The 27513-nt window shown below is 41.9% G+C and overlaps 1 protein-coding gene across 2 annotated transcripts in view; it reads right to left on the reverse strand.

The window, feature by feature from the left end:
* LOC306924373 (ecto-NOX disulfide-thiol exchanger 2-like) overlaps nucleotides 1-27513 on the reverse strand; it is a 180954-nt gene that overhangs the window by 70094 nt on the left and 83347 nt on the right. Inside the window, exon 4 of one of the 2 annotated variants that reach the window (XM_079502867.1) lies at nucleotides 23812-23955. The exons of the other annotated variant lie outside the window; for it this stretch is intronic. Within the exon in view, the coding sequence (XP_079358993.1) occupies nucleotides 23812-23955 (144 nt within the window). The remainder of the gene's footprint in view (nucleotides 1-23811; nucleotides 23956-27513) is intronic. 2 annotated transcript variants of the gene reach the window in all.

Genomic DNA, 27513 nt, shown 5'->3' on the forward strand with positions numbered 1-27513 from the left:
TTTGACCAATCTGTACAGCAGAGTATGATAATACAAGAAGATAACTAGCAGATTTGCAGTGGTTGGAGTGCGTTGGTGTGCATTGTAATAGCCTCTAAATTGCCTATGTCAGGCAAGACATAAAACTTACGGATTGTAAATTTAAAGCTTCATGTGCTCCAACCAAAGGGGAAGAAATTGTCTAAATGACTGGTATAGTCTAGGCTCTGATCATATTTGTCTGAAATCTTCATAACGATAATTTTCTACAGGCTGTGGCATGTTTGTCATAATGTCATATGCATGGCTCATAACAGAATCCTTACCACCAGTATACACCAATAGCAATAAGTCCACATACATCTGCACCGTATCACAACATAGTAATCAGCTCAAGTGAGAACAACACTGCATGCAAACAGAGTGTGGAGACACTAGCAAATAAGTCAACTATGCATATGAACATGTTGAATAGTGAGGGTTCTCTAGTAGGTGACCTAGACAGGCTAGGGGGACCATTCTATGTAGCATCAGAATGCCTGGTTTTCACACCTTTCCCTCTGAAAATACTTCATGTACAATATATATCCATGGACTTAGAGCAAGCTTTAAGTGAACCCATGCACACACAACCAAATACACGCACGGTCCATCTGTGTAGGCTATAAAGAGCGGGAAATTGCGTTTTGAGTTGGTTACAACCGTTACACAACATTAGCATACCGGCACTCTTCTTATTTGGAAAAACAACCTTTTTGTTGCTCGGTGGAGGAAAATGTGTTAGTACTGGAACTTCTATGACTGTGATTTGCAACACTGTAAACACATTAAAAATAAATCTGTAGGATATAGCTGTACATATATAGAATCTACTGACAACTGCTGTCAAACGCTGACACTGTTGTGTAACATCATCACAGTCACACCTCCGATTCAGGAAGGCTGGCATGCAATGTGTATCCACACATGAATTTAATGATGTATGACTGGCCTTCTCTCTGCTGCTTTGATCTGTTAATTATGATACGCCCAGAGTGTTTCCCAACACCACATCTCATTTAGGACCAGGAACAACAAAGACAGCAGGGATTAGAGACCCAGCACAGAGAGACAACAGGAGAGACCCGAGGACACCGGTCTCACAGGACAGACCACATTTCTGCTTCAATTCAGCAGCATGCTCGGTCAGGAAGATCCCAAAAACGATAAAAACGATAGATTACAGAAAGCAGCTAATGGAGTGCAGGTCTATCTCATCACACTTCACTGTCACTGAGATCCAGTCAACTCCTGTCTCCGTGTGTTCCTTTCAATCCGGTAACCTGACAATTAAACACTGACAAATATCACGGTTCCACATTAGTGAGCGTGTTTCAGCGGCCAGACTGTGGAGCTGTCAAGAAGAGTGGTTGCACACATTTGACATTTATTCATGTGATGTCACATGCATGACAAAATATCACACCTGACAAAAATATGTAAATAAATTCTTCATTTGCATTTTAGATTAGGTTAACGCGGCACCCAAAATGAAGCGGAACCGAACAAGGAGAAAAGTATCCGTCATGTAACAGATGCACAGTATAAGCAATTACCTCCAAAGAGCAGCACATATTCTACCTGAGCTGTCTTTCCTTAGACCATATTTACTTAGAAGCCGACTCAAGAGAGATGTGCAGCCACCGGAGGCGATTAAACAAGTCATCTCGGTCTGGACTGATTGAATAATAATAATGCCGACATGAACCAACACATTAGAACTGCTCTGTTGTGAACTTTGCAAGTCTTTATTTAGTGACTCGAGCTAAATACCCAATTACCATTCGTTAAATGAGTCGTATCAAACGACTGAATGCCATGGGTGCCTCTACTGAAAACAGTGGCATGATTAAACTGGGCTCCAGTGCAAAGTCAGACTTAGCTTTCGCTTTCATTGCAGATGAATGGCTGAGAATCCATTTAAATCCCCCTTGATATGACTGACAACTGTTTCCATTTGAATGACGCCGTTGCAGAGCCTTTGAAGAGGCAACGTGGGAGAGGGATAGAAAAATAAAGGAAAGTTAACGTTAAATCATCCCGACACTCAGAGGACAGCAGAATATATGTCAGAACGTGTACATACCGAGGACTCGCCAGGCTGATCGGCAGCTTTTAGTCAGAACGTGTACATACCGAGGACTCGCCAGGCTGATCGGCAGCTTTTAGTCAGAACGTGTACATACCGAGGACTCGCCAGGCTGATCGGCAGCTTTTCATAAACAGACTCAGATAAACAGATTGCAATTCCCTTACGGGGAGCCATCTTCTAAGAGTAAACACACAGCAACAGCATGTTGTGTGTGTTTGTCAGGGGGAGAAGCATCCATTACTGGACAGGACAAGGAGCAGGGCATTGCCCCTTCTTATCACACTCAAGAGGGGTGACCGACAAAGACAGATTGCACTGATAACACAGACGGAGGAATGAGGGAGGATGCAAGGGGAAAGAGAGAAAGAAAGATCCCAACATATAATATATCATCACAACTCTCTAATGGGAAGAATTTCAAACTTTACAAAACAACCTTGTGTGTGATGAGATGCTTGATGAACTTGGCCCTCTGCTCTCGAGGTGCAGCACACAAAACCTCTTTGCCCACTACAATTAATCACTATTGACGAACACATCCAGAACCAGGCACTATTGACAGCTAAGAGTGGCATGATTAATCTATAAGTGATTAGGTCTCAGGAGGGAATCGATTGGCCCATTGATCCTAATGATGTAGCAGGAGCGGCCACTGGCGGAGGAATGCTATAGGCTTTGTTTGAGTGGGGAAGAATCCTTAATGAACACAGTGCAACTGATGTCCCTTCTCTGTCCAAAACAATAGAGCACAGAAGTCCTGACGTTATTTGCTCATCCCCTGGGTCGCGGACGTTTTTTCTCTGTGAAGAATAACATTGGGTCTTCTTAAAAATCATGTCATATAAGCATTGTGGTCCAAAAATAAACAAAATGTCTCAGCGATATTGTCGGGGAGGTGGCCCTGTATCGTTTACGATAGTCAGTCAGTCATATTTGATAAGTCTGTTTCAACGAAAATAGTATTAATTTGGCAGCAGTAACATTAGTCAGTTGATGCTTCATATCCATATAAGTAAAACCGCCGGGATCATTTGTTTATTTTTGGAACACAGTTCTTATTTGACGTGATATGAGAAAAGTCTATGGGAATTAAAAAAAACGTGACGCCAGTAGGATGTGTAAATTACGTCAGACTTCGGTGCTCTATAGAGCGTCGCAGTCCCGCCTCCTACCCTGGACCAGGAAATGAAACCCAATGCATTATTCTCATAGACATTTCTTAAAGTATTTATTTAAAGACGGTTACGCCGCGGACAAAGCCAACTCGAGTCGTGACAACTCATGACAACACAAACAATATTTTGGACCAAACAAATAATTAGAAAGAAGGAGAAAACGGCAGGTTACAACACTTTTTTTGTTGTTTTTCTTCTTTGTAATTATTTGTTTGGTCCAAAATATTGTTTGTGTTGTCATGAGTTGTCACGACTCGAGTTGGCTTTGTCCGCGGCGTAACCGTCTTTAAATAAATACTTTAAGAAATGTCTATGAGAATAATGCATTGGATTTCATTTCCTGGTCCAGGGTAGGAGGCGGGACTGCGACGCTCTATACATTACCATGGTGGTTGCTACTTGTTGATGTGGGAGTGATGTACTGTACCTTCATACAGTGCTCACTGAGAGCCTGACAACGTCAATCCAAAATATGTGTTATCACCAGCCTCCCACCGTAGTTAAAGGGCCACTTCACCCCTTTTGCAACCAGATCTTATTTTAATATGTGTCCCTAACTCCCTATACATTTCTGTCAAGGTCAATCTACTCCACACCAATGTACAGTAATAAAATGATCCCAGGATTGACAACATGCTTCAGTGTCTACGTCCAGAGTAATGTGTGGCATACAGCACATTACCAGGTCAAATCTCACTGAAGACTGGCAACCCCCAAAACCCATTAATAATGTCAAGGTGTTTCAAATGAATTCCTGAAAGTCTGTTCTTCCAGAGAGGCTCTGTGTGAACTAACTGTAGCTGAACCATTCGATTCAGTGGTGCAGTAAATCATGAAACGCGCACAGAGAACCAATGCCGCTTTATGAAGCCGAGGAGAGATAAACTCAAGTGCTACAATTTACAATACACTAAAGCCATACAGACTTTGGATACAAAAAGTAGCATTTCTTTAGGAATAAGAAAGCCAAAAATTCGTATAAACAAAACATCCTACAAACAGCCTCCGTCTGAAAAGGCAAACGTCTCTAGAGTAGCCAAGTGTTTGGGCTGAGAGACTGATTAAGCTCTGCCTCCGTGCTCTCAGTCAATACACCCTCCATCTTTCCCAGAGGAGACAGACAGGGAATCCCTTCCTTTATTCTCCATTCTTATCGTTCTTTTCCCCCTCTTCTCAGAGAACGTCCAAGGAGGCTCCGGGCAGCCAGAAGGAGATGAAACACAATCGGACAAAGATAAGGACAAAGACGATGCCAGAAATGAGACACGGACAACGCAAGACGATCTCCTAAACTTTTACCGAAATTACACTCTAAATATAATTCGATTTAGTGGGGAGTACATTGACACATTTATGGTCCATCTCACACAGAACACTTTCTTCTTGTGTTGGCCCCATAAAGGATTATGACTATGAGAGTTTGGCCATCTTTCATTTATTTTTTTCAGACAAAAACATTATCCACACTCGTCCTGGTCAATGTCCAGCCTTGTGTCAGTGTGTCTGTTCAACATGCAATCACTATGCAACAAAACGCATGTTTAGTACAAAAGAGTAAGACACACATTCAATGCATCTACACCTGAAGATGGGTAGATGAATAGATGGACAAATTGACAGAGAAACTGCAGTACTTTCTTTTATCAGTTTTCTAAAGTATTAAAGTATTAAAGTCATATTTGTACTGGTATATACTGGTCTCTGTTTTCGTATCACAAAGTAGGTTCAATTGTAATAGGCTTCAATTCAGTTTGTGTCCGGTTTTAAACAGAAGTCAAGTAGAACACAAGAAAATCCAATCAAATCAAACTAAATGTCATGCATTATTGCGTGAACACCAACCATAACCAGCGACCCCCCACATCACGCAACTTATTAAAACAGTGTATTATTACTATCTTCTGCCAATACACCAACTATCCACACAGCATCAACTTATTAAAACAGTGTATTATTACTATCTTCTGCCAATACACCAACCATCCACACAGCATCAACTTATTAAAACAGTGTATTATTACTATCTTCTGCCAATACACCAACCATCCACTCAGCATAAACTTATTAAAACAGTGTATTATTACCATCTTCTGCCAATACACCAACCATCCACACAGCATCAAATATATGTCTGATTCACTCTGTGTTCTCCATCAGTTCTCTGGAGCATTACAAGACAGAACACTGAGAACAGAGAATAATTGATTCATTACAACTACACACCAACATGAGACTCATAGGTGAACCACCACTACAACTACACACCAACATGAGACTCATAGGTGAACGAACCACCACTACAACTACACACCAACATGAGACTCATACGGTAGGTGAACCACCACTACAACTACACACCAACATGAGACTCATAGGGTAGGTGAACCACCACTACAACTACACACCAACATGAGACTCATAGGGTAGGTGAACCACCACTACAACTACACACCAACATGAGACTCATAGGGTAGGTGAACCACCACTACAACTACACACCAACATGAGACTCATAGGGTAGGTGAACCACCACTACAACTACACACCAACATGAGACTCATAGGGTAGGTGAACCACCACTACAACTACACACCAACATGAGACTCATACGGTAGGTGAACCACCACTACAACTACACACCAACATGAGACTCATAGGTGAACCACCACTACACACCAACATGAGACTAATAGGTGAACCACCAAGCACTTCCAAGTGTGTATCTATATTTACAATTGAGATAATTCCACACCCACCATCCTCTTGGCGACACATATTTGTCCACACAGGAATGTCAGCAGCACCTCCGATCTGCCATTACTGTGGAATAAACCTTATTTCTCTTCAGAAGCATTAATATTGTAACCGCGACGAAGCATAACATCATAGATGAGCCCAGAACGTATAAAAGAAATGCTGTGTGTCAAATATGCAACAAGCATGGTGGCACCATGGTGGCTGTTTACCGTCTCTTTCATGGTGGGCGGCTCTTGGTAATAATAATAATAATAATATCTGGGATTTATTATAGCGCTTTTCTAAGTAGGCCTCCTCAAATACGCTATTGCGGCTGTAGGCTGTTCAAAAGCTGTGAGCCGAGGAGCTAAGCATGAGAGTAGTAGTAAAATAATTTAGGTCCACTCCAAGCCGTCAGTTTGACCATTTATTCTTCGCAGCACAGGTAAAGTAGGCTACAACAGTTACACCCAGCTAACTATTATACTACCGTGGATGTTAAAAGGCATTGTTGCGGTCAACAGAGAATGTTGGCTCCCAGCTCACCCCATCTCCGTCCAACTTCCTCAACTCTAGTGCCAGGTAACGGCCGAGCTACACCAGGCTTTTTGCGTGTGTTTACACGCACACACGAGCGCCACGTACGCACACTTAAAATAGGACTCGACCTAAAAGTGTGTGTGCGCGTGTATGCGTATTCGCGTAAACGTGCACAAAATCGCCCGGTGTAGCCCGGCCGTAAACGCCATGTAGTGTGGCAGCGCCCAGCCTCACCACCTAGTACCAGTGCAGTGCTCAATCTGCCCATTAAAGTGACACTCAAAACACTTGCATATAAATCACATTAGGGCTCCTAATTTAGGCTAGCTACATTTATTGGTGCTTAAATCTATTTAATGGGCGGCAACACGTTGTGATGTGAAACTAAACTTCACCCTTTTTTCACCGATAGACTATGCCCCCCAAAGGATATATAATGAATTGCAGCTTGGTTAAAAGCACTCGGGAAGAACCTTCGGTGCTCGAAGGTTATTATTTTTATTTCATTAAAACTATAGTTCGGACGTCCGCTCGAAAATCCATGCCGAAGCTCGAATTCTAAAAACAGGGCGAGGGTACAGTCTTACAGCATATGCAGCCTAGCTTCCGAGAAAAAAAGGGCTTAAAGACGACGGGGAAACAGGAAGTGGATGGCGGCTGGCGGGCAAATCCGAAACGATTGGCTATGCCTCATCACGTGACACGTGCTTCCATGCAGTGCAATGAATGTTGGGTTACAGGTGCATGATGGGGATTTTTAGTGTAACTCTAATGTCAGGTGTTATATACTGCAAACATATTTCATACCAAATAGAAATACCCATTAGACAGGCTCTGTGGATAGTGGCCATGAGACTTAAGATATAGCGCTTTGTCTCACTGCTAAGCTAATGCCTTTTGATGTGATCCATTAACCAGTAACAGGAGGGTGGTTACATCCTGGAGAACAAACAAGATTATCCGGTAAACCATTTGGATATGATATGGATATGTACTGTTTCATTGTTGGGGGAGCCTGCGGCTACAGTGGGGGTCTGACAAGAAGTTGAGTTGCAGGGGAGGACAGTAGGGATTCAAAGTGTTTTACGTAAGGACATAATACTGTGAGAATATCTTTATCAGCAGTTCTAGTACAAACACGAGAGACTGAGCCAGTAAGTAAAACATCTGTTATATCTATAAGCATGGGTCCAAACGAGACAGAATGGGCTGAACATTTCAGAAAAATGTGCCCTGGTTTTAGCAGAGTCAGCTGAACTGAGCCAAGAACAGAAGTGGGTTACAGAAGAAGAATGAATCCCTGTGGTGCCAATAGCCCCCTGCATCCAAAACCACACTGTATCTATAATGAAAAAATATCTCAAGTGGCATTAGCAAAGTCCTAAGCACTCTGTTATAGCAGGTATATCATATTATCTGTGTAGCATCATAACTCTCCTTGCCAGGAAAAAGTATCCATAGGAGAAAATGGGTTCAGGGCCTGAATTTGTCCCGTCCACGGAGCTGTTCCTGAGCTGGTGTCATGTCACCCTGCTGATCATTACTGCAGCAGCTGACGGCATCTTATCAGCAGCAGTCAATTACACCATGGGAATCATATCAGCGCTAGCCAATTAGAAGCCAGGGAGCTGCTGCGATGGAATGTCAACACTCAATGAACTTGCAGCGCAATGCTTTGTCAGTGGACAACAAAATGAATGAAGGGCACTGGACTGACAGAAATACTAGCAGTGAGCGAGTGAGTTATGGTCTGCTGCTTTGGAGCTGCTAAAGCTTTCAGAAGGGGTGATGGGTGCTGTTGTCTTAAGGCCTGGTATTTCCTCTCATGCTGGGATGGTTGAGCAGTGTCCTGACAGATACCTGCAATGACACCGACACACACCTAACGGCGAGTGGAGAGAGAGAGAGTGAGTGAAGGGCTGTGTGTGTGTGTGTGTGTGTGTGTGTGTGTGTGTGTGTGTGTGTGTGTGTGTAGAAACGTTCTATTCCTGAAGATCTTTGTGATCAAAACGGTTGAGCAGAAAATACTTTTACTATATTGCCGTTTGTCCACAATTGTGGGTGTGCATGCATCTCCCTTATCCTTATAGCGATTAGGCCTCGATATAGTAAGAGGATGGAGATGCAAAATAAAACAAATGGTTATAAAAGAAGATGGCTAAATAAGCCCTGAAAAAGCAAGAGGAGCCGGGAGGGCATAGCAGAGGGAGGGCATAGCAGAGGGAGGGCATAGCAGAGGGAGGGCATAGCAGAGGAGCCGGGAGGGCATAGCAGAGGGAGGGCATAGCAGAGGGAGGGCATAGCAGAGGGAGGGCATAGCAGAGGCGTTTCCAGGAATTACATGTTTTGGACAGGCAAGATGTGTTGTCGTCGTCGTCAGTGCTTGAACAAGGAATTGGTTTACTAAAGGTTTTAAATTTAAAAATAATTGTTGGTACAAATCAACATTTCTTGTAATCAGACTCCACTAGGGTTCTCATTAAAGCCAAATTAACGAGGTCATCACTTATTATATTGATGCCAATTTAGACATCCCATGTTGAGTGCCACCATCGATTTCTACATGATTCTTCTTTATGTCCCAATATATCGCTGTAATCTGTGACAAACAGTGATCTGTTTCAAACCGATTCAATGGAAACTGGAGAGGTGTAATGTCAAAGCAAGTGAAGAAGGGAATGTCTGCCCACTATAATATAATACTGCTCTATCATCCTTTTTATAGAATCAGAACAATGTTTTGCCCATGTCTGGCTTCAAGGTTACAGGAACATGCCTTTTGAACCCTTAACACACCTGCCTGGGACGTGTGAACACATCTTACTGTATTTTTAAGGATATAAAAAGGGATTTCTAAAATCCATTTATTTTCAATTTTTTATCCCACGATTTTGTAACCCATTTTTCACCTCTGTATCAACTGTCGTTCCGGTCCTCCCTCTATCCTTTAGAACTCTATAGTTTTGCTGTGCGCGCAGCCATTCACTTCCTGTTTAATAAACTTCCTTATGTACTCCGTGCAGGTTGATCATAACGCCGATGTTCCGTCCTCACTTCTGACTTCATCATGCATCTCAGTAGAATATTAATTCTAAAGAGAGATCAGTTTTACGACAGCAATGTAGGAAATGAAGATTTCACCTCCCGGTTTTGGGAGGAAATTAAATGAAAGAGTATTTTCAGAGTATAATCCCCCGGCCTCATCTGCCTGGCACCTTCATTCTGAAAAAAGTCCCCGGCACCCAAATTGTTAAAGACGGGGTGCAATGGCTATTTGGAGCATTTTATTTTGTAGTTTCACTCTGAAACGGAAAGCTGTGTTTTTTTTAACCAAGCAGAACGTTGCATCCCTCCAGGCTATGCGACGTAGCTCTGCTACATGTGCGCCACGCACATGCAGATTGTTTATAGAGAGACAGGAAGCAAAGCTTGAAGCTTATTTCTAACCTACTCGAGAAGTATATTTTAGCGTGGTGCTGTAGTTTAAAACGAGTGCTTGGACGGATGCGCAGAGATGGGAATAAAACAGGTGGATAAAATCCAGATTCATCTTTATTCATGTGAGGCTCGACATATAAAAATACACAAAAATGGAAATGTTCCCATTGTTTTGGCATCCATTGTTAGGTATGCCCATATGATGACTCCGGTTTAAAAGTGTGAAAAACGTAGGCCGATTTTTCATTTCACTAGGTCTTTAAGTAGGTCAGAGTCAGTCACCACTCAGTTAATAAACCAAAAGCTAGACTGAGGTTCCCCTCCCAGAAGATACATCAATTGAGGGGCCATACCTGAGCAATAGGTCAAAAGACACATCAAATACACCAACACATACACAATCAATATTACATACATACACATCTCAGTTCATGACACAGTCCAGTGTGTAGATAAACAGATTGGGGACACTGTGTGCGGAATCAAAAACACTGTTCTTATAAAAACAGTAAAGTCACTGCACACTTGTAACTGCACACTTGTAGCTGTCAATGCCAAGACTTTCATTAACGACAAGAAAATAATTTATAACAAACATTTTGGACAACAAAGCTGCCCTCTTCAGGATAAGGTCATCCAAAAGCTGTCATCCTCTGCACTACCCACCCACACACGACAATGAGATCCTCTCACAGAGTGAGCGAGAGGAATATAGAGAATGAGAGAAAAAAACACAACAGTCACGGTCAAGTCATTGTTAGCGAAAGGAGTGATTATAATATTGTACTGCCGTGCAAGAGACCTCTGTTCTTCTATGTCAAGGAGATACAGAGGTAAAGAGAGAGACATAATGTGGAGAAAGCGGTATGTTTGAAAGCAAAGCCTCTGTGGGGTCAGTTTGAGTTTGTCTTGGTAGGTACAGTAGGTGCTGCCAGACAGCTGAAGATAAATGCCTTCTGATGCAGCAGAGGCCTTTTACAGAGCCTCCTGGCACTACAACTTTAATCAAGAACAATTTCCTGACCATTAGTCACCTGTACCAGAGAGAACAAAGGCTACAGATGGGAGGCAGTAAGGAGGTCCATCAACTCTGGATGATGAGGCAAGCTGCATTCAATCTGTAATCAGTCGCCAGGACCAAGAACGGGTGTTTTCGATGAATCCATCATGGTTAAAATGGAGTTTGAATAGCTTGTCTGATAAAATGAATATCAAATATCAAAATACTGAATCAAGCAACTTAACCCATTTTGTGCGGGAACCCCTTTTGGTGTTTTAAACATTATGTTATAATTTAGCTATTGAAAAATAGCAGATCTACAAGCTCTGCATGAGCTTTTGGGTCTGCTATTTTTGAAAAATCGTGAAAATATTTATTTCAGAAAACTGGAGGATTTAGAAGACATTTTTAAAAATGTTGACGTCAGGCCTAAATGGGTTAAAAACGGTCCGGGTTCTCACAAGAGCCTGAGTAGACCCCAACAAAACATTACCCCAAACATGTTTGAAAGTGAAATATCCCTTTAGAGAACAGCCTATTATTGCTGTAAAAAATTAAATCCCAGAGGATGTTATTCCCTTTATCATCTGGCCAGGCTCTTTAGAACCACAGCAGAGCACTGGAAAGCAGGACTGAATTTCTATTAGATTGAAGAGAGAGGAGAGAAGGTGAGGGAAAGGAGGGTGAAGGAAGACTTGCAGCACGGGGTCAGACAGAGATATTCTCTGGAATCCATGGCCTACGGGGAGCTCTAGCATTAGCTGAAATGCAGAGGTAGAGGAGAGATCAGAACACAAAGTCCACAGAGGAAGAAAGGGATTATTACTGTCCATCTTACAGTACATGAAGTAAAAGGAATTTTACTGTGGCTTGCACATTCCCTCCTAAATTCACTCACGCACACCCACACATAGCCTATTACTGACAATAATGGAACACAAGCTCTCGTCAAAGTCTGATTTGTAGCTGTATAATAAGGCAAACTCCTACTATTACTACTTGGTAAATGGTGCATTTATATAGCGCCTTTATCCAAGGCGCTTTACATAGATTGTGCATTACATTCACCCATTCATACACCGATTGCGGCGGAGGCCATGCAAGGTACCAACCAGCACATCGGGAGCAATTTGGGGTTCAGTGTCTTGCCCAAGGACACTTCGACATGTAGACAGGAGGAGCCGGGATTCGAACCGCTGACCCATGGATCATTGGACGACCTGCTCTACCTCCTGAGCCACAGCCGCCCCCTTGGTCAGCTTCAGTCGGGCTTACTAATGTGAAATAGTAGTTTTTGGCGAGTCACAAGTCCTCGTCCAAGTCCAGGAGAAAAGTCGGGTACTCCAACCTAGACTCTGTCGATCCAATGTGACAATGTGTGTGGGAGTTGCTATGCCCATTGGGAGCGTGGTTGAAAGGCTCCAGGGAACAAACAAAGATTGCATGTTTAGAATTAGCATACATATATAAATCGGCTAGAGCTGAATTTGTCAGTACTTTTATTACCACCTTGCTATGCCTATTACATATAAAACACAGGCACATTCACCCTTCTAAATTAGCCTGCAATGTTTTTTGTTTTGTTTTTATAACTAAGTTCTACTCGCTACTACAGTAGCTGTATTGGCACAATATTGGCACGCCTCCCGGCTCTTCAGTTGAAATAAAAGTGACCCCATAATAAACAACAAGCTTGATCTACAGATAGACAATCTCTTCCATTACCTCACGCTGGATGTCTTTCATGTGATATAGCCAGGTTCAAACATCTTGTCAGATACACTACGAAAGGAACGAGAGCCAGCCTACTGAAACAAATTAGACTAACCGTACACACGTTCAATACATTACGATGAAAAATGAGTACACATAGAATTGTATAGCTCCTGTCAAAGCTGCTGTCTGATAAGGAATCTTCCTTTGCCAGTGGCTGAGCACACACACAGATCAAACAGGAGTGTAAATGTAAAATTAAAATGCTAATTACAAGTGTCTGTGGGACAGTGGGACAGACTGATATGACACTCCAACAGCTTAAATGGGGTGTTAAGGCTGAACGGTTTTAGGTTTTACATTTCCACTAGAGTCTCACATATATATTCAGTGCTACCCCTGATAAAAGCTCCCATATAGACCAAAGCCTACTGAATATAACTGAGCATTTAGCACTTGAGTCCATATGCATTCAGAGCGCTACTCTTGATTAAAGCTCCCAGATAGACCAAAACCTTCTCGGCTAATTCAGACATAGAAATTACATTGTAGCTTAGCCAGTGCCTTTTTTCCTTGGAGCCCCCCTTCTTACATCTGACAACACGTATGCGTGCACACAAAATAGAGGATCTTCAAGCTCACAATGTGTTGCATTGCGATGCATTATGATTTTGTAGATGTATTGATGCAATTTCTTTTTTTGCACATTTTGAAACTTTTTGGGAGTTGATGATATTATTACGTCATGTTGTAGTCATTGTTTTGTAGTCATCAGGCAGGAACCATCAATATGGAACTTCCTTTCCCTCAAACCGATTTTTCTCAATAAAATCTGCAGGCTACGAGAGCTTGTATTGTTATTCTTCCGGTTTAAGGGAAAGGAAGTTCCAGATTGATGGTTCCTGCCTGATGACTACAAAACAACGACTACAACATGACGCTCCAGATCGGATCACACAGCAATTTAGTAACACAGACCAAGCCTGGTGATGCGATGTTAGATGGGAGTTAGTTATGGTTTTGAGTAACACTGCCTCCAAACAGACGAGGCCTCACGTCCCAATCTGTGGACACCAGATTGGTAAACACTGGATTGGTCTAATGTCAACGATGACTGAGGGTAAATGGATGCAGGTACTTACCCCATTTTGACCTGAGATCAGATTCTAAAAATGTCTTCTACATCCTGACAGTTTTCTGAAAAAGCTATGTTTCTATGTCAGTCGTTCTTTGATTTTTCAAAAATATCAGACCTACAAGCTCGTAGCGCGCCACTCGGTGGCGCGCTATGAGCTTGTAGATCTGCTATTTTTCAATAGCTAAAGCATAACATAATGCTAACACCAAAAGGGGTGAGAGAGAGAGAGAGAGAGAGAGAGAGAGAGAGAGAGAGAGAGAGAGATAGAAGATGTGTGCCGGTGTCTCTTCGGTGTGTATGTTACTGTGATCTCTGGCGCCCAAGGGTGGAGAGAGCAGAGGAGAGGCTGCAGAGAAAGAAAGCTAGAAGATCTGAAGCAAAAGTCTAGCGTCCACAAAAAAAAACCTTTCTATGTTTACTCAGCCCAGGCCTTATGCCAATAAACTCCAAGTCCTGTTGTTTATCTTCCACGGCTATAGGTTTATTCCAACAATGAGCTCTCTATAGACATCACGTTGTATAACGTTGAGCAGGAAAGCCAAAAAGCCCTCCAGTATAATGTGAGATGTTCCACAAGTCATCTCCGATTATATAAAAGGTGGTGCGAGTTCATCACATTCTCTTACTGTGAGTTGTGTTGTGATTTTAAATGCAGAGAGCACCTGAGGTTAGATATGCTAGCACATTGAAGTTCACATGAAAGTTGCACAAAGCCAGCGCCGATAGGAAATGAATAATTCAAGCAGCAAGTCGGCCTATCAGAGAGTGTTACTCCACTGGTGTTTAGAGGCTGTCTCAGGTACAGATATACATCCACCAGTCGGCTGTGGATTAATGAATAACACCGTACTGTAGATAAAACGTCTCAGCAGACTTTACATTTGTAGAAGCTTTTACAATTTAGGCATTTAGCAGACGCTCTTAATCCAGAACGATTTACAGTAAGCAAGGAAAACATGAGGTAATGCATCAAATGCATAGAAATAGTAACCTAGGATCATAAACTAAGGACCTATCATCAGTCTAAAGTAAACAGTATAATATCAACAAAATCAATAATCTGTACATTGGAAAAATACACACTACAGGATTCCAGGTCTACAAATGACCTGGCATCTGTCTACATAACATGCTATCTAAATTACATTTTAGCCTTTGCATAAGCTTGTAAGGTCGTCAAGGCTAGGGCAAGTGCTACAGCAAGTGCTACGGTTGTCTCAGGTGAGAGAATTCTGGAATAGGTTCTTCTCTCCCATCATTTGAGCCAAAATGATGGCTGGGTTCGGTTGTTGGGGTGTGTGACTGAGTCTACTGAATGGATTTACCGCCCACTCTCAACATTAAGAGATTTGTACTTCTACTTCAACTTTTTCCTTTTTTTGTAATCGTTTTCTGCTGAACAAAAACATCAGGATTGTTGCTAGCCTAAGCTTCTCTGATTCAACACAGAGAACATACAGACTCCTTGAAAGGAAAGGACAAGCATCTGAAGTGAGTCTGGGTAGAGGGAAAAAAATAAAATTTTAAAATGTCAACCTTCAGCACCTTCAAAATGATTCCCCTAGTTTAAAATGTGTTTAATTTGCCATACTAGTTTTGTTTCTTTTGGTAAAATAAACATTTGGTATGTCCATCTTTTATTATAACTCATAACGTGACTAGCGAGACTAAACTAATTGATTCACATTATGTGGGAACAAAAACAATGAGACGCCAACCAGAACCCAACCCACTTTTTTCCCCTTCCTTTTTTCTAAACCAGATCACATGGCTCCGTTTTAGAATGAATACCTCGTGAAGCAAGGTTAGTGTGCAAGAGTTAAAGTGCCGGTTCTAGTTCTACCCATTTGTGACTTAGGGATAAATGTGCCTCCTGCGTGAAATGTGAATAGCTGAATAGGACAGTTCTACGCAAATGTATTTCAACATCGGCATCCTTTTTATTTTATTTTAGGTGGAACACACCTAGGCGAGTGATGCAAGCTGAAAGACATGAGTGAGGTGGCATGGCTGCTCTGTGTGTAGGTGTGTGTAGAGAATGGGAGAGAGGCTGACTGCCTTCAAATGAGAGTGCTTTGCTGAAGCAATCTTTTGTTATTATTACGAGAGTGATATTATGCCATTGAAGATTCCAGCAACTCTGCCTTAAGTTCCAGTGTCTCTGCTCCAGGCATCACCATTAGCCACATACAGAGGTGGTGGTGGGGGGCATGTCCCTATGGCACTTTCAATTATTCAGATCCCATGTGATTGTAGAGCTATACATTACAAGATGGAGAGAGGAGAAACACTGTTGAAGCCTCGAGCGCTGCAGCTCACCGACGAGTGATGGAGGTATGAGACATGAAGGCGTAGGCGTAGGTGCTGCAGTTGTTTGATGAATACATTGAGGGAGCTGGTCCGGAGGAAGACTCAGGGTCAGAGAGCTTCACTCATCCTGCATCAAAGACCATCTCTATGATCAACATGATGGTTGAATCTTTTTTATATCCACAGTACAACAGGTCGGTGTTAACCCACTATAGGACCTGAGGCCGATTCTACAAATGCCTTTGAGATCAGTAGTTCTCAAACGTTTCCGTGCCAAAGACCCCCACAATGATATGTATTTGGCCGTGGATGTCCCCAATCAGAAAATGTTTTGTGCCAGGGAGCCACAACAAAAATGTAAAACAAAAACAAAATAGCAGATGTACAAGCTCGCAGGCATGACGTGACATGCTGTCTGCTTGCCTTGTATTTTTATATCTGCTGTTTTTGAGAATCACTGTTCGAAATCCCAAGAGTTTTCTTTAAAAAAAATGATGTCGCTATATTTATAGTTCAAATCTAAAATTACACAGATACTATCCTGGTTTTAATGGGTTAAGGAACCTAAATGGCTGAATAAGATTTGCCTGAGGAGATGACTATGATGGCCTCATCATCCAGCAGTGATGTTGCTTTATTAAGTTTACTATATTGCCATCCTCAGTCCATTGCCAACCATTCCTGCCTTACAGTTGTTGCCATTACAGTGCTCAGCAGTTATGGACAGTAAACTATAAACTACAGCTGATGATCGCAATTAAGAAAACAACCATAATGTTTTTTCTTTCTTTTTTTTCTCACTTTTTTAGTATTATTGATTAATAAAGTTTAATTATGTCGAAAAGACCTTGTGTTCATCCAATTCCCATCTGTCTCCACTATACAGTGGATTTAGCCCATATACAGACTGGAGACTGCAGGCCTCGCTTGGTAATGTAATGTGAATGAGTTTGTTGGGTTTATTCTCTGGGACTTTTCCAAGCTTGTATCCTTTGTCTCAATGAGTCTTCATTTATAAAACACATGCTTACATACTGGTATGTCATCCCCTATAGCAAGCAGATAAGGTTAAAATGCTGGACTGGCAGTCTGCTGTTCTGCTTGAATCGATCTGAAGCAGAGGCTTATAGTACGTCTCAACACCCACACACACATGCATTGAAGAGATTTGCTGCCTCGGGGGCACACATGCATTTGTGCGTGTGCGTGTGCGCGCACAAAGATCAGAAACACTCATGTGATGAACACTACAGTACCTTCTACCTGCTGTGTTTCATGGGTACACCTACACCTGCAAGCACATACAGTATGCAGCTTGTACAAACCCACATACAGTTCTGAGACTGTTGGCAGTCCTCAGATTCATATATTTGTTCTAAATGTGTTCCGTTCTATTAATGCCAACTTTTTTCCTGTTAGATTTATCCAACGTACCGTAGCTAACTTCTTAATGGCTTAAATAACTGAAAGGATTTGCTCTTCAACCGTAACTTTTAAATAAACATGGAAATCACAATACAGTGGGATTCATGTCCAGAGAGACATAATGAAAGATAATAACTATTTCACTGTTCACTTTGTAGGCTCCGTCTGTACTGCGTGGGTTGGACTCGTTCACTGCATTAGTACTACTAGGCTGGAAATTGCACAGGTGAAAGGATTTGGCCTCATTAGGCCCACTGGCAGAGCCTGACCTGAGCCTTTTGTGGTGGTTCTGGAGAACCGTGGGGCCGACCGACTCGATACCGGGCACTGCACTCCATGTGGGTGTGTGGACCGCGTGTGTCGAAAGTCGGTGGGTGACACGGTTCTCGAGTTACGTGCATTACACACACACACGCACGCAGAGACGTGGCGCATTCATAGTAGGATACTCACGTTAATTGCACTACATCTCTTTAATAATGTTGAAGTTGTCTGTCTGTTTGCCCACACCCCAGGTCGGACAGTGCTGGAAATCCCTTAGTGGCCTTCCAAGATGGTAGCCTAACATTTTGTTTCACTCCATCGCAAGAACATATGTTTTAATGGCGATTCAGGGCTGGAGCCAGGCTACCAAGATGGTTTCACTTTTTAAAACTTGAATTTTACAGTAGTCAATGGACACACAGTTTGGGGTGAAACTTTAGCCAAATTGGAGCTGACAGGTGTCACAGTAGTTACGTCATAGCACTGGCATCATAGATGACTGGCATCCTTTGTGTCAATTTCACCCATGCAATAAGCTGCTGGACAACATTGGGGAGGCATACTATGATCCGACGGAGCATTGGTTCGACATGCGTCCGCACCTCGGACTACCGCCAGCTCCCATGCTTGCGGTTATGGTTAGGTTAGGGTTTGAGGTGGGTTGTCGTTTTTCGGACCAATGACTAGTCGAACTAAAGTACTGCACCCCAACGTTGGTACCCGGCTAGTATATTTGGCCAGATCTGATTGAAATGTCTTCCTGACCAGCCTGTTTAGATTGCTCAGGCTCCTCAGAGAGAACAAGCTACCCTGGCCCTTGCCATAGAGGGCAGCATAGTTGTCAGTCCAGGTTTTCAGTGACAGAACGCCTCCACCACTACACTTTTGTTTATTGAAGCAGGTTTGAGTCTGCGTTGTCCTGTAAGGGAATTTAACACAGTATAAGAAGGAACACTTGTTTTTTTCTTGTCATATTTCATCTGCTGTATTGACATGACTGAGAAGAACTGACACTGTCTATTGGAACGGTGTCCCCTACCATGTCCAAAGTGTTTTGGAACGGTGTCCCCTACCATGTCCAAAGTGTTTTGGAACGGTGTCCCCTACCATGTCCAAAGTGTTTCTGCCAGCTGATAAGCTTGCTGCTGGTTCAAGTGTGTTGCACACATTGTAGTTACAGTACATGTGCTCAACAGTGCTCCCATTCATCATTGTCAATAAGAACGATGGGCTGGGGATGACAATTGTACCACGCACGCAGCCCTCGGCAGAGTTTTATTCAGCAGCAATCCTCTGCTAGTTCTCACTCAATGTTAATGTGTATGAGATCAGATGGGTGACAGAAACAATGCTGTCATTCATGAAGACTACAGCCCTGAACTGGCCCCTTTTTGATACATAAATGCACTATACACATACAGACATGAAAAAGCATGACTGTGAGCCAGGGTCTTCTTTTATGCAGGCACAGAAATATGTTTATGCCAGTGTCAAGGACTTGTTCCAAGAGTGCTCGGAACCAATTCAGCTAAAGGCCAGATTCTCTGTTTCAAGGAGCTATTTTGCAATAAAAATAAAATATGAAAATGTGAATTTATTTGCTTCTGTGTAGACTGTAGAGTACTGCCAAAGACTTTACATAATAATGTACTGCCATATATGAAATATGTTTCCCTATGATGCCTGTAGAGAAACGGTTGAGAAATGACCGTGTGGGGGTCCCTCTACTGTACCCTCCACTGTACTGTACTGTACTGTACTGTACTGTACTGTACTGTACTGTACTGTACTGTACTGTACTGTACTGTACTGTACTGTACTGTACTGTACTGTACTGTACTGGCACACCCGAAATCACCATATATACAGTTAATATGTGCGTGTGTTTGTGTGTATGTTAGGTTGCGCACAGGTGGTGAAAAACAACCATGCTGTTTTCGTGCTCAGACGCAGCCAGCCAGCCAGCCAGCCACCCACCCACACACATAGTCACTTAAGTGGTTGCACCACTTAAAAATGACTGACAAATGATTGACTTGATTGATTTCCAACAGGCTGGACAGCAGTGGGTGTGGGAAGGGTTTGGGTGCAGGTGGATCAGGATCTCAATACAGACCAAAAGACTACTATTTCATGACTTCTCTAACAGCCTGAAAAAAGGAAAAATCTATCCCCTGGAAAACAAAATAACAGCATTCTCTTCAGGTTCACTCTGGTTAAATACAACAGGGCTGATGAGAGAGTGAAGCCATTTTGGGCTGTGGTGTAAGCAGTGTGATAAAAGCGATATCAGGAAAATCCATGCAGCATGCAGAGATACACAATGATGACACACGATGGCAGCCATTGCAAAGTGTGCAGTGTCTCATCTGTCAGACCTTATAAGAAACACATTTAAAGAAACCTGTGGAAGAATATTGAACGATTTTACCAGGCAGATGACAGAGTAGCACAATGCTCAGAATACTGTTTCTACTGAAGCCAAACTACATGAGTCACCACAAGCAAACAAACACAGCAGTAAATGATATGGATGATGAGTGGGCATGTTTTCGAATGAACTTTATTTAATCCCTGCAGTTACAGACTCTACCAAATAGAAATGCTGTGCTGGGTATAAAACTAGTGTTTACACCAACTGGTTATTGGGCGGTGGCTTAATGAAGAGTTGTCTGTGTTCGAAGTGGTCTTGGCATTGCTACCAGTATTTGTCAGCAATATATTGTGTGTAAGCAATCCCATACATTTACAAAACAGCCTACTTTGAAACTATATGGGTGTTTTTGGTTGTTGTTCATACAATACAATTCCTAAATAAACAAGTTAATACAAATGGGTCTTATAGAGGAAGTGTGTTGGTGTGAGTGTGTGTATGCGTGCATGCATTTGTGTGCATGTGTGTGATGGATGACAAAGAGTAATGTCAACCGAAACAAGACAAATGTATCCATTATGGTTCCTTAACAACGAGGCTACATCCTCATGTCTGCTAATGAGATGGTGCTCCATCAAGCGTGTCCAGAGAGCATGGAGGACCTGACCTGACTGAGACTGGAGACAAACCACCAACCAACAGACAGAACCTGCTCTGAGCTTCAGTAGGGCTGTTACGATTAATTACATTTCAATTGATTAATAATTGTCATACAGGCCTGGGCCGTGGCTCAGCGGTCCAGGCACCTTGGCTGGTAATCCAGTCTGACAGTGTGCCGCGGGTTCGACTCCCGATCCCAACGGCCTTTACTGCATGTCACCCCCCCATCTCTCTCCCCATTTCCTGTCAGCCAACTGTCTGTCCCTCCATAAAAAATATATAGGCGAAAGCCACACAAAAAAACATTTAATAATTGTCATACAAATAATTGCAGTTAAGGGTATTTAATTGTGTAAAACATAAACAAAAATAACGTCTTATGGCCAAAATACGGCATATTTAATATTGTATAATTACTCAACACGCTACAAAATAGTGGAAATAGCCGATCTACAAGCCGATGCGACGCATTGTGAGCATGGAAACGGTTTTGACCATTATGCAAAAAGAGTGATGATTATCTCAAATAATTAGGCTAAAACCTTTCATGGTATTCAACTCAATTAAAAAGTATAACAACTGCAATAAATAACAGCATCATAGAACATCAAAAGAATCGTGATCTTATCGAAACGTGGCCCACAAATAATGAGGTGCCTGGTGATTCTCCCTGCTAAATAAACCAATTAAATCCTATATGGTTTAGCGGAGTTCCTCAGGGCTCTATACTAGTATATTTTCTATTTTCTGTTATTGTGGGGAAAGCTTTCGCTGAAAATAGCCGTTCAACAAGCTCACAGCGCGTGTGGTTGTGTGAATTATTCCATCAATCAATTTGAAATAACATACTGTAATACATTGATACAACTCAAGTATATCACAAATGACTGGTTAAACATCACTCACAATGCATAATCCCATTACATGGAAACAATCACACACTATGGCTTCTTGTCCATATCAGTTAGGATTAATGGTAAAACAAGCCCTTTGTTAACACAGAGTGTTAATGCAGACCAATTAGCATTACTCAGACTGAAGAAAACATGGAGCAACAACTCTGTCTTAAGGGCGATGTTCCTTCTACTGCTCTAATGCAATTAATTGAATGTCTTCTTTAATTAAACACATCATTAATAATAGACACACCACTGCTCGATCAAATTAAGTTAATTGAGAGTTTAGTGATGACATGCTCTCTGACAGACAGACAAACAAACACCCACCCACCCATCCACTCTGACTGACATGCACGCACACATTATTCTCTTACGTCTTTGATCACGGAACTTGAAGGAATGTGTGAACACAGACTGACAGGTGCTGTTGTCATGGTAACAGTCAGAGAGACTGAGCAGCTTCCTGGTTCTAACAGGCTGACCTCCAAACACTTCAGACAACCACAGCCTCAGGCAATGGTGTAAAGTAACTAAGTAGTAGTACATTTACTCAAGTAAATATTACAAAAATGTGCAGATGTACAGGCTCGCAGCGCTGTGAGCTTGTACATCTGCTATTTTTTGAGAACTACTGTTCTAAACCAATGTTCTAAATCCTATGAGTTTTCTGAAAAACGCATGTTGCTATATAGCTATAGTTCCTGGTTTTGTTAAACAACTCCCATGTCACAGTAAATATGTTTTAAGTGGCTTTAAGTGTTGGAAAATGCTGGACAGAAATAAATATTATTGAAATGAAAAGACGAATCCTTAGTATACATAAATTGAAGTGTAAATGTTTGTTGTTGTTGAAGCAAACACTTCATGCCGAATTAAGTAGCAAGTTTTTCCTGCTACCCTTCATCAATAGTAATCGCTTTTATTGCTGATGCATGTGTTTGCTGTAACAGCGCTCTGGCCTATTTGTGTATGTAAATTTGCAACATTAACACATTTTGGGCGGGAACCCCTTTTGGTGTTTTAAGCATTGTTATTCTTTAGCCATTGAAAAATAGCAGATCTACAAGCTCATAGCGCGGCACTCGGTACCGCACTATGAGCTTGTAGATCTGCTATTTTAGAAAAATCGTGAAAATGTGGCGCAAATCTTTGAATAATATTCTTTCAGAGCCAAAGTTTTTAACTCAAATCTTTGCTTCTGGAGGGTGCCTGGAACAACATATTTCCAGATGGGGGTCGGCGGCCAATTACATATAATCTTGGGGGTCCTTGACATCAAAATGTTTGAGAACGACTGACATAGGGTTTTTCAGAAAACTGTCAGAATTTAGAAGACATAAATTTCGACGTCAGGCCTAAATGGGTTAAAACCTTGCTTGCATTTTGAATATAAACGTGACTGTTGAGACTATACAAAGCAGGCCACTGCAGTAATTCTACCGTTCACAGAAACGCCCTAGTGTTAGCCTCGCCGCGTGGCCAGACATCACGGCTGCAGAGGGCTTTTTTTTGTTTTTTGCACTGGCATATTTGTCTGGTTCCCGGGCTACCCTAGTATAGTAGTTTCCCAAACAGCGGATTGGGACTCATGTTTGGGTCGCGGACCAATTCTTTCGGGCCGAGAGTAAATATTCTCTTCTTTCGTAATCTATTCTGTTTCAAAACATTTTCAAAAAATGTCAACAGCAAACACAAATCAAGAAAGAAACCTATCATTTCTCAAAGTAATTTCGTGGTAAAGAAAAGAAAAAAGATGAATATGAATAATGAATAATATCATATATTATTTTGTTTAAAGTACTGAAAATAGCCAATCTACAAGCTCCCAACGTGTCACATCACCGGGGAGACGTCAAATTTGACTTTTGGGTAAGCAAAGGCATGTGTTCGCAACGGGTTCCTAACGCCAAATCAAATGTGTTCAGATCTGAGCCAAGTCTCCTGCAGGAGATGCGTCTGAAAGCCTGAAGATGGGAGTCTCCAGACATTCAAATACAAATAAAAACATCAGAGGTTGTGTTGTCAGTACCTGGAGGCTGGCTGGCTAGTCTCTTCCTCTTCTTGCTGTTGCTTTCCTCCGGAGGAGGACACTCTGTCACCAGTGGTCCGCTGGAGCCGCCAAAATTGAGAGGCTCGTTGTTTTGTGATGGGTCAAAGGATAAAGTGTTGAGTCCTGGTAGACAAGAGATAAATACAACACAGAGAGACTTGTTAAGATTATGTGAGACAGCTACTGTCCAGAGACACGTAAGATGCATGAAGTGAGACATATTGTATTGTTGACTACAGTGTAAGCCACAGACAGGCTTTCCAAACTAGTTCGGACAATCAGGACATCTGGGGGTGCAGAAGCATCCGGGGGAAAATCAGAAGTTCCGAATAACGTCAAAATGTAGTTTTCCCATTCAGAAGAAATACGTTTGGACGGAAGGAGCATGTATTGCACTTTACAGTGTCTATTCTTGTGTGAGTTATTGTTGTCCTAGTCTAATCTTCTTTGTCTTGTCCTATGTTTTTCCCTTTTGCTCTTTCTCCTCTCTTTTTCCTGACTGCACCCCAGGCCAGTGTAATAACTGACCTATGAGGACTGTACAACATAGATAATTCAAGCTCTGCTATAGTTTAAAAAAGGACAGTCTGTCCCTCAGCTCTGAGCAGAGCTCTGAGCAAGGTCCACTCTATGATTTCTGTTGATCTGCTGATTCTGTGCCTCTGGCAGAAGCAACAGTCACAGGACAGAGCAAAAGATAAGAGAAGCATACATAAATAATGGAGAGCAATAAATATATGGGAGATTACCGCCAAATCCCAGGAAGTCATAAACAAATTAACTGTTTTTGTCTAATGTTTCAGCTATTCTCCTGAATTTGGAATAAGAGTTGTATATTTTATTTATCATTCTGAACAGCATTTAAGAGACTGATGGTTTTAAGCCTGAAACATATTCCTGGCCTGGCTGGCACAAAACTGCGTGTTCCCTGGTAATCATAAATCACTCTTAACAGTTTTTGTGCCCAAGACGTCCACAGACGTCTTGGGAATTACCGCTATGTGGTGCCCAAGACGTCTTAGCAAATAATTAAAAAAATATATATGTAAAAAAAAAAAAATGAATGTAAAAAGTGGGCACCCTGGGTTACTATTTTGAAAGTGTTGTGTGGGCACACAAAGCGTTAACTTAAGCACTCTTAAATGGAGGTAAAAACCCATACAGTAGTTACATTTGAAACAATAGCCTGCTATGTTATGAAAGATAGAGCGGAAGAGAACACAAATCCAAGAAGACAGCTTCATTATTTTGTTGCCTGCTATAGAAACCGTCGTTCTAATACGCCATTTCAGGTGACATGTAGCTTGGAGCATCTGCATACCTTTGTGGAGTATGTGTCAGGCTTTACACTTGATGTTAAGTCTCTGTATTATTCTTGTTCTATCAAAGGTTCCGGGAACCCTGATCGATTAGTAGCAATGGCAACACTCAGAGAATTGAATCACCAGGACGGTTATTCGGAATTGTGTATAATATACACAATTCCGAATAACCGTCCTGGTGATTCAACATCAACATATTATGTTGATGCTTGCTTAAATGTTTGTTAAACCATTTCTTCTACATGTTTTTCTTTAGTTGATCTATCTCTCTTCAGGAAATAAAGGGCCGTGACAGACTGGTGTGAGCTGTATGTTCACAGGCTTCTTGAGGAGTGTCTGGTTCCTCTCATCAGAACCTGATGTGATTTTTGTCTTCTTTCATTAGACAAAGAGAGGCAGGGTGGGAGAGATGGGGCAGGGAAATAATTACAGTCAAGTTTATAGTAGCTTTAGTCAGTCTATTCTGCTACAAATCAATTGTGTTTTTCTACGAACAAATGTCCATATTTCCATGAAAATTAGATGTCACCGGGGTGTTGTGAAGCAGAGAGAAGCTGGAAAAACAACATGATTATAAACAGAGGACAAAACGATAAGAGTGTTCACTAAAAGTCAAACAGGAAACAAATGAAGCCTAGATAAGTCAGATTTGTTACAAATTCACTCAGGGGGATGGGGGCTCTATTCTCTGCCACTTAGTCTCAAAAGATCCCCTGACAGACTCTTTCCCCCTCTCTCTCCGTCTGCTGCCCCCCCCCCCTCTCAGCATCCATCTGGCTGAGTTTTTGTGAAGGTTTCCTCCAGATGACTGTCTATAATTTTAACTGGAGAATGCCTCCATTACACTGCCTTTGTTCAACCGACTGTGGTCTATAAACAGTACAGTACTAAACACAGCCATTCAGTCAAAATTATCCAAACTCTTGGGTGGAGACCAGGAGATGAGGAGACACATAAGAGAGGCATTACTGAACTTCATCTGAATCATTCTTCCGATCTACAGGTTAGTTTGGCTTGTATTTGCTGCCAAAGCCAACAGCCAGGAAAAAGGAGGAATATCCTAAAGATGTACCAACACTGCTGCACAATGAAATGGAAAGACAGAAATGGGTTGGCTAAAGGTGATGGAACCCAGCATAAATGTCTTTGGATGTGGATACATTATCTGTTTTAGAACTGACAGAGCCCAGCTCACTATAATAAATAAACAAAGCAAAAGGAGCACAAGCTAATATGAATCCATATAAGGTCAGGTTTTCATTCCGTTTTAATTGCATTGGCTCTGGACTCGTAAAAAAACACTGCTTCAGCAAAAACACTTGCTGTTCAAATAATGCAGTCTGTTATATTAAGCCATAATGTTTGAGTGTGTGTGCATTTGCAGAATGGCAATGTCACTGTGCGGGCTCAGAATAAAACTATCCTCTATGCAAGTAGATGGGTTTTTGTCTTAACTTCATACTTGATTTTATTACCTTAATAAACATTGTCATTAATACTTTATGCCTCCAGTCACTACTTTAAAATGTTCTTTCAATCACCATGATATGCTTTTTAGTAAATTATGGTCCCATTTATTTACAAATGTATGATAAAGTAGGCCGGGTATGCTGTGGGAGGGGCGTGGCTACCTTGGGATGATTTTGATTGACAGGCTTCACAACTCCGCTCTGCCTCTCCGCTGCAAATTGAGTTGACCCGTTTGTTGTTTTTTGGGGTAACTATCACACTTGAGCCCTGTGGTCTCCGCCGGTGACCAAGCCCTAGGTCCCCAAGTGAGGTGCCTTCTCCCCGTATCAGGAGCCGTATTAATACAAAGTAGATAATAGTAAATGCTGGTGCTGCTGTGTGACTTCATCATAAAATGTATTTAATTAGATAGCCGGATTACCCCGTTCTTTTGCATGTCATGTCAACACTTAGCCTGCTAGCATTTATTTGCAAAACATCGAATTCACGCCAGCATTTTTCCTAGTTGAGCTCTTATTTTGAAAAGCCACATTTCCAGAATTCCGGAAGTAGACATATCCTAGTAAGTTTAATGGGTCTCGTTCAACTGTTGTTTACAAGATGGGTCTATGCCGGGGCACTGGAGGGCTCCTCATCACCGGCTCTGTGCCATCAAAGAAACATTGTTTTGACCAAAAATGCCATCTGGGACAAGGAATAGGAGATACAGGCGATTGAAAGAAACAGATAGAATGGATTATTATGGCGAGGACGATCTAAGATGGGCGATCCATTGTCATGACAACAGGTAGCTACCCGATGCTAACGCAAGTAGCATTATGGCTTGATTGATCGAAAGCACTATAAAAGCACAATTGCCATTGATCTACGGCAATGGCGTTAAGCGTAG

The sequence above is a fragment of the Electrona antarctica genome (assembly GCF_951216825.1).
Source record: "Electrona antarctica genome assembly, chromosome: 1".
In the NCBI taxonomy this organism is placed as follows: Eukaryota; Metazoa; Chordata; class Actinopteri; order Myctophiformes; family Myctophidae; genus Electrona; species Electrona antarctica.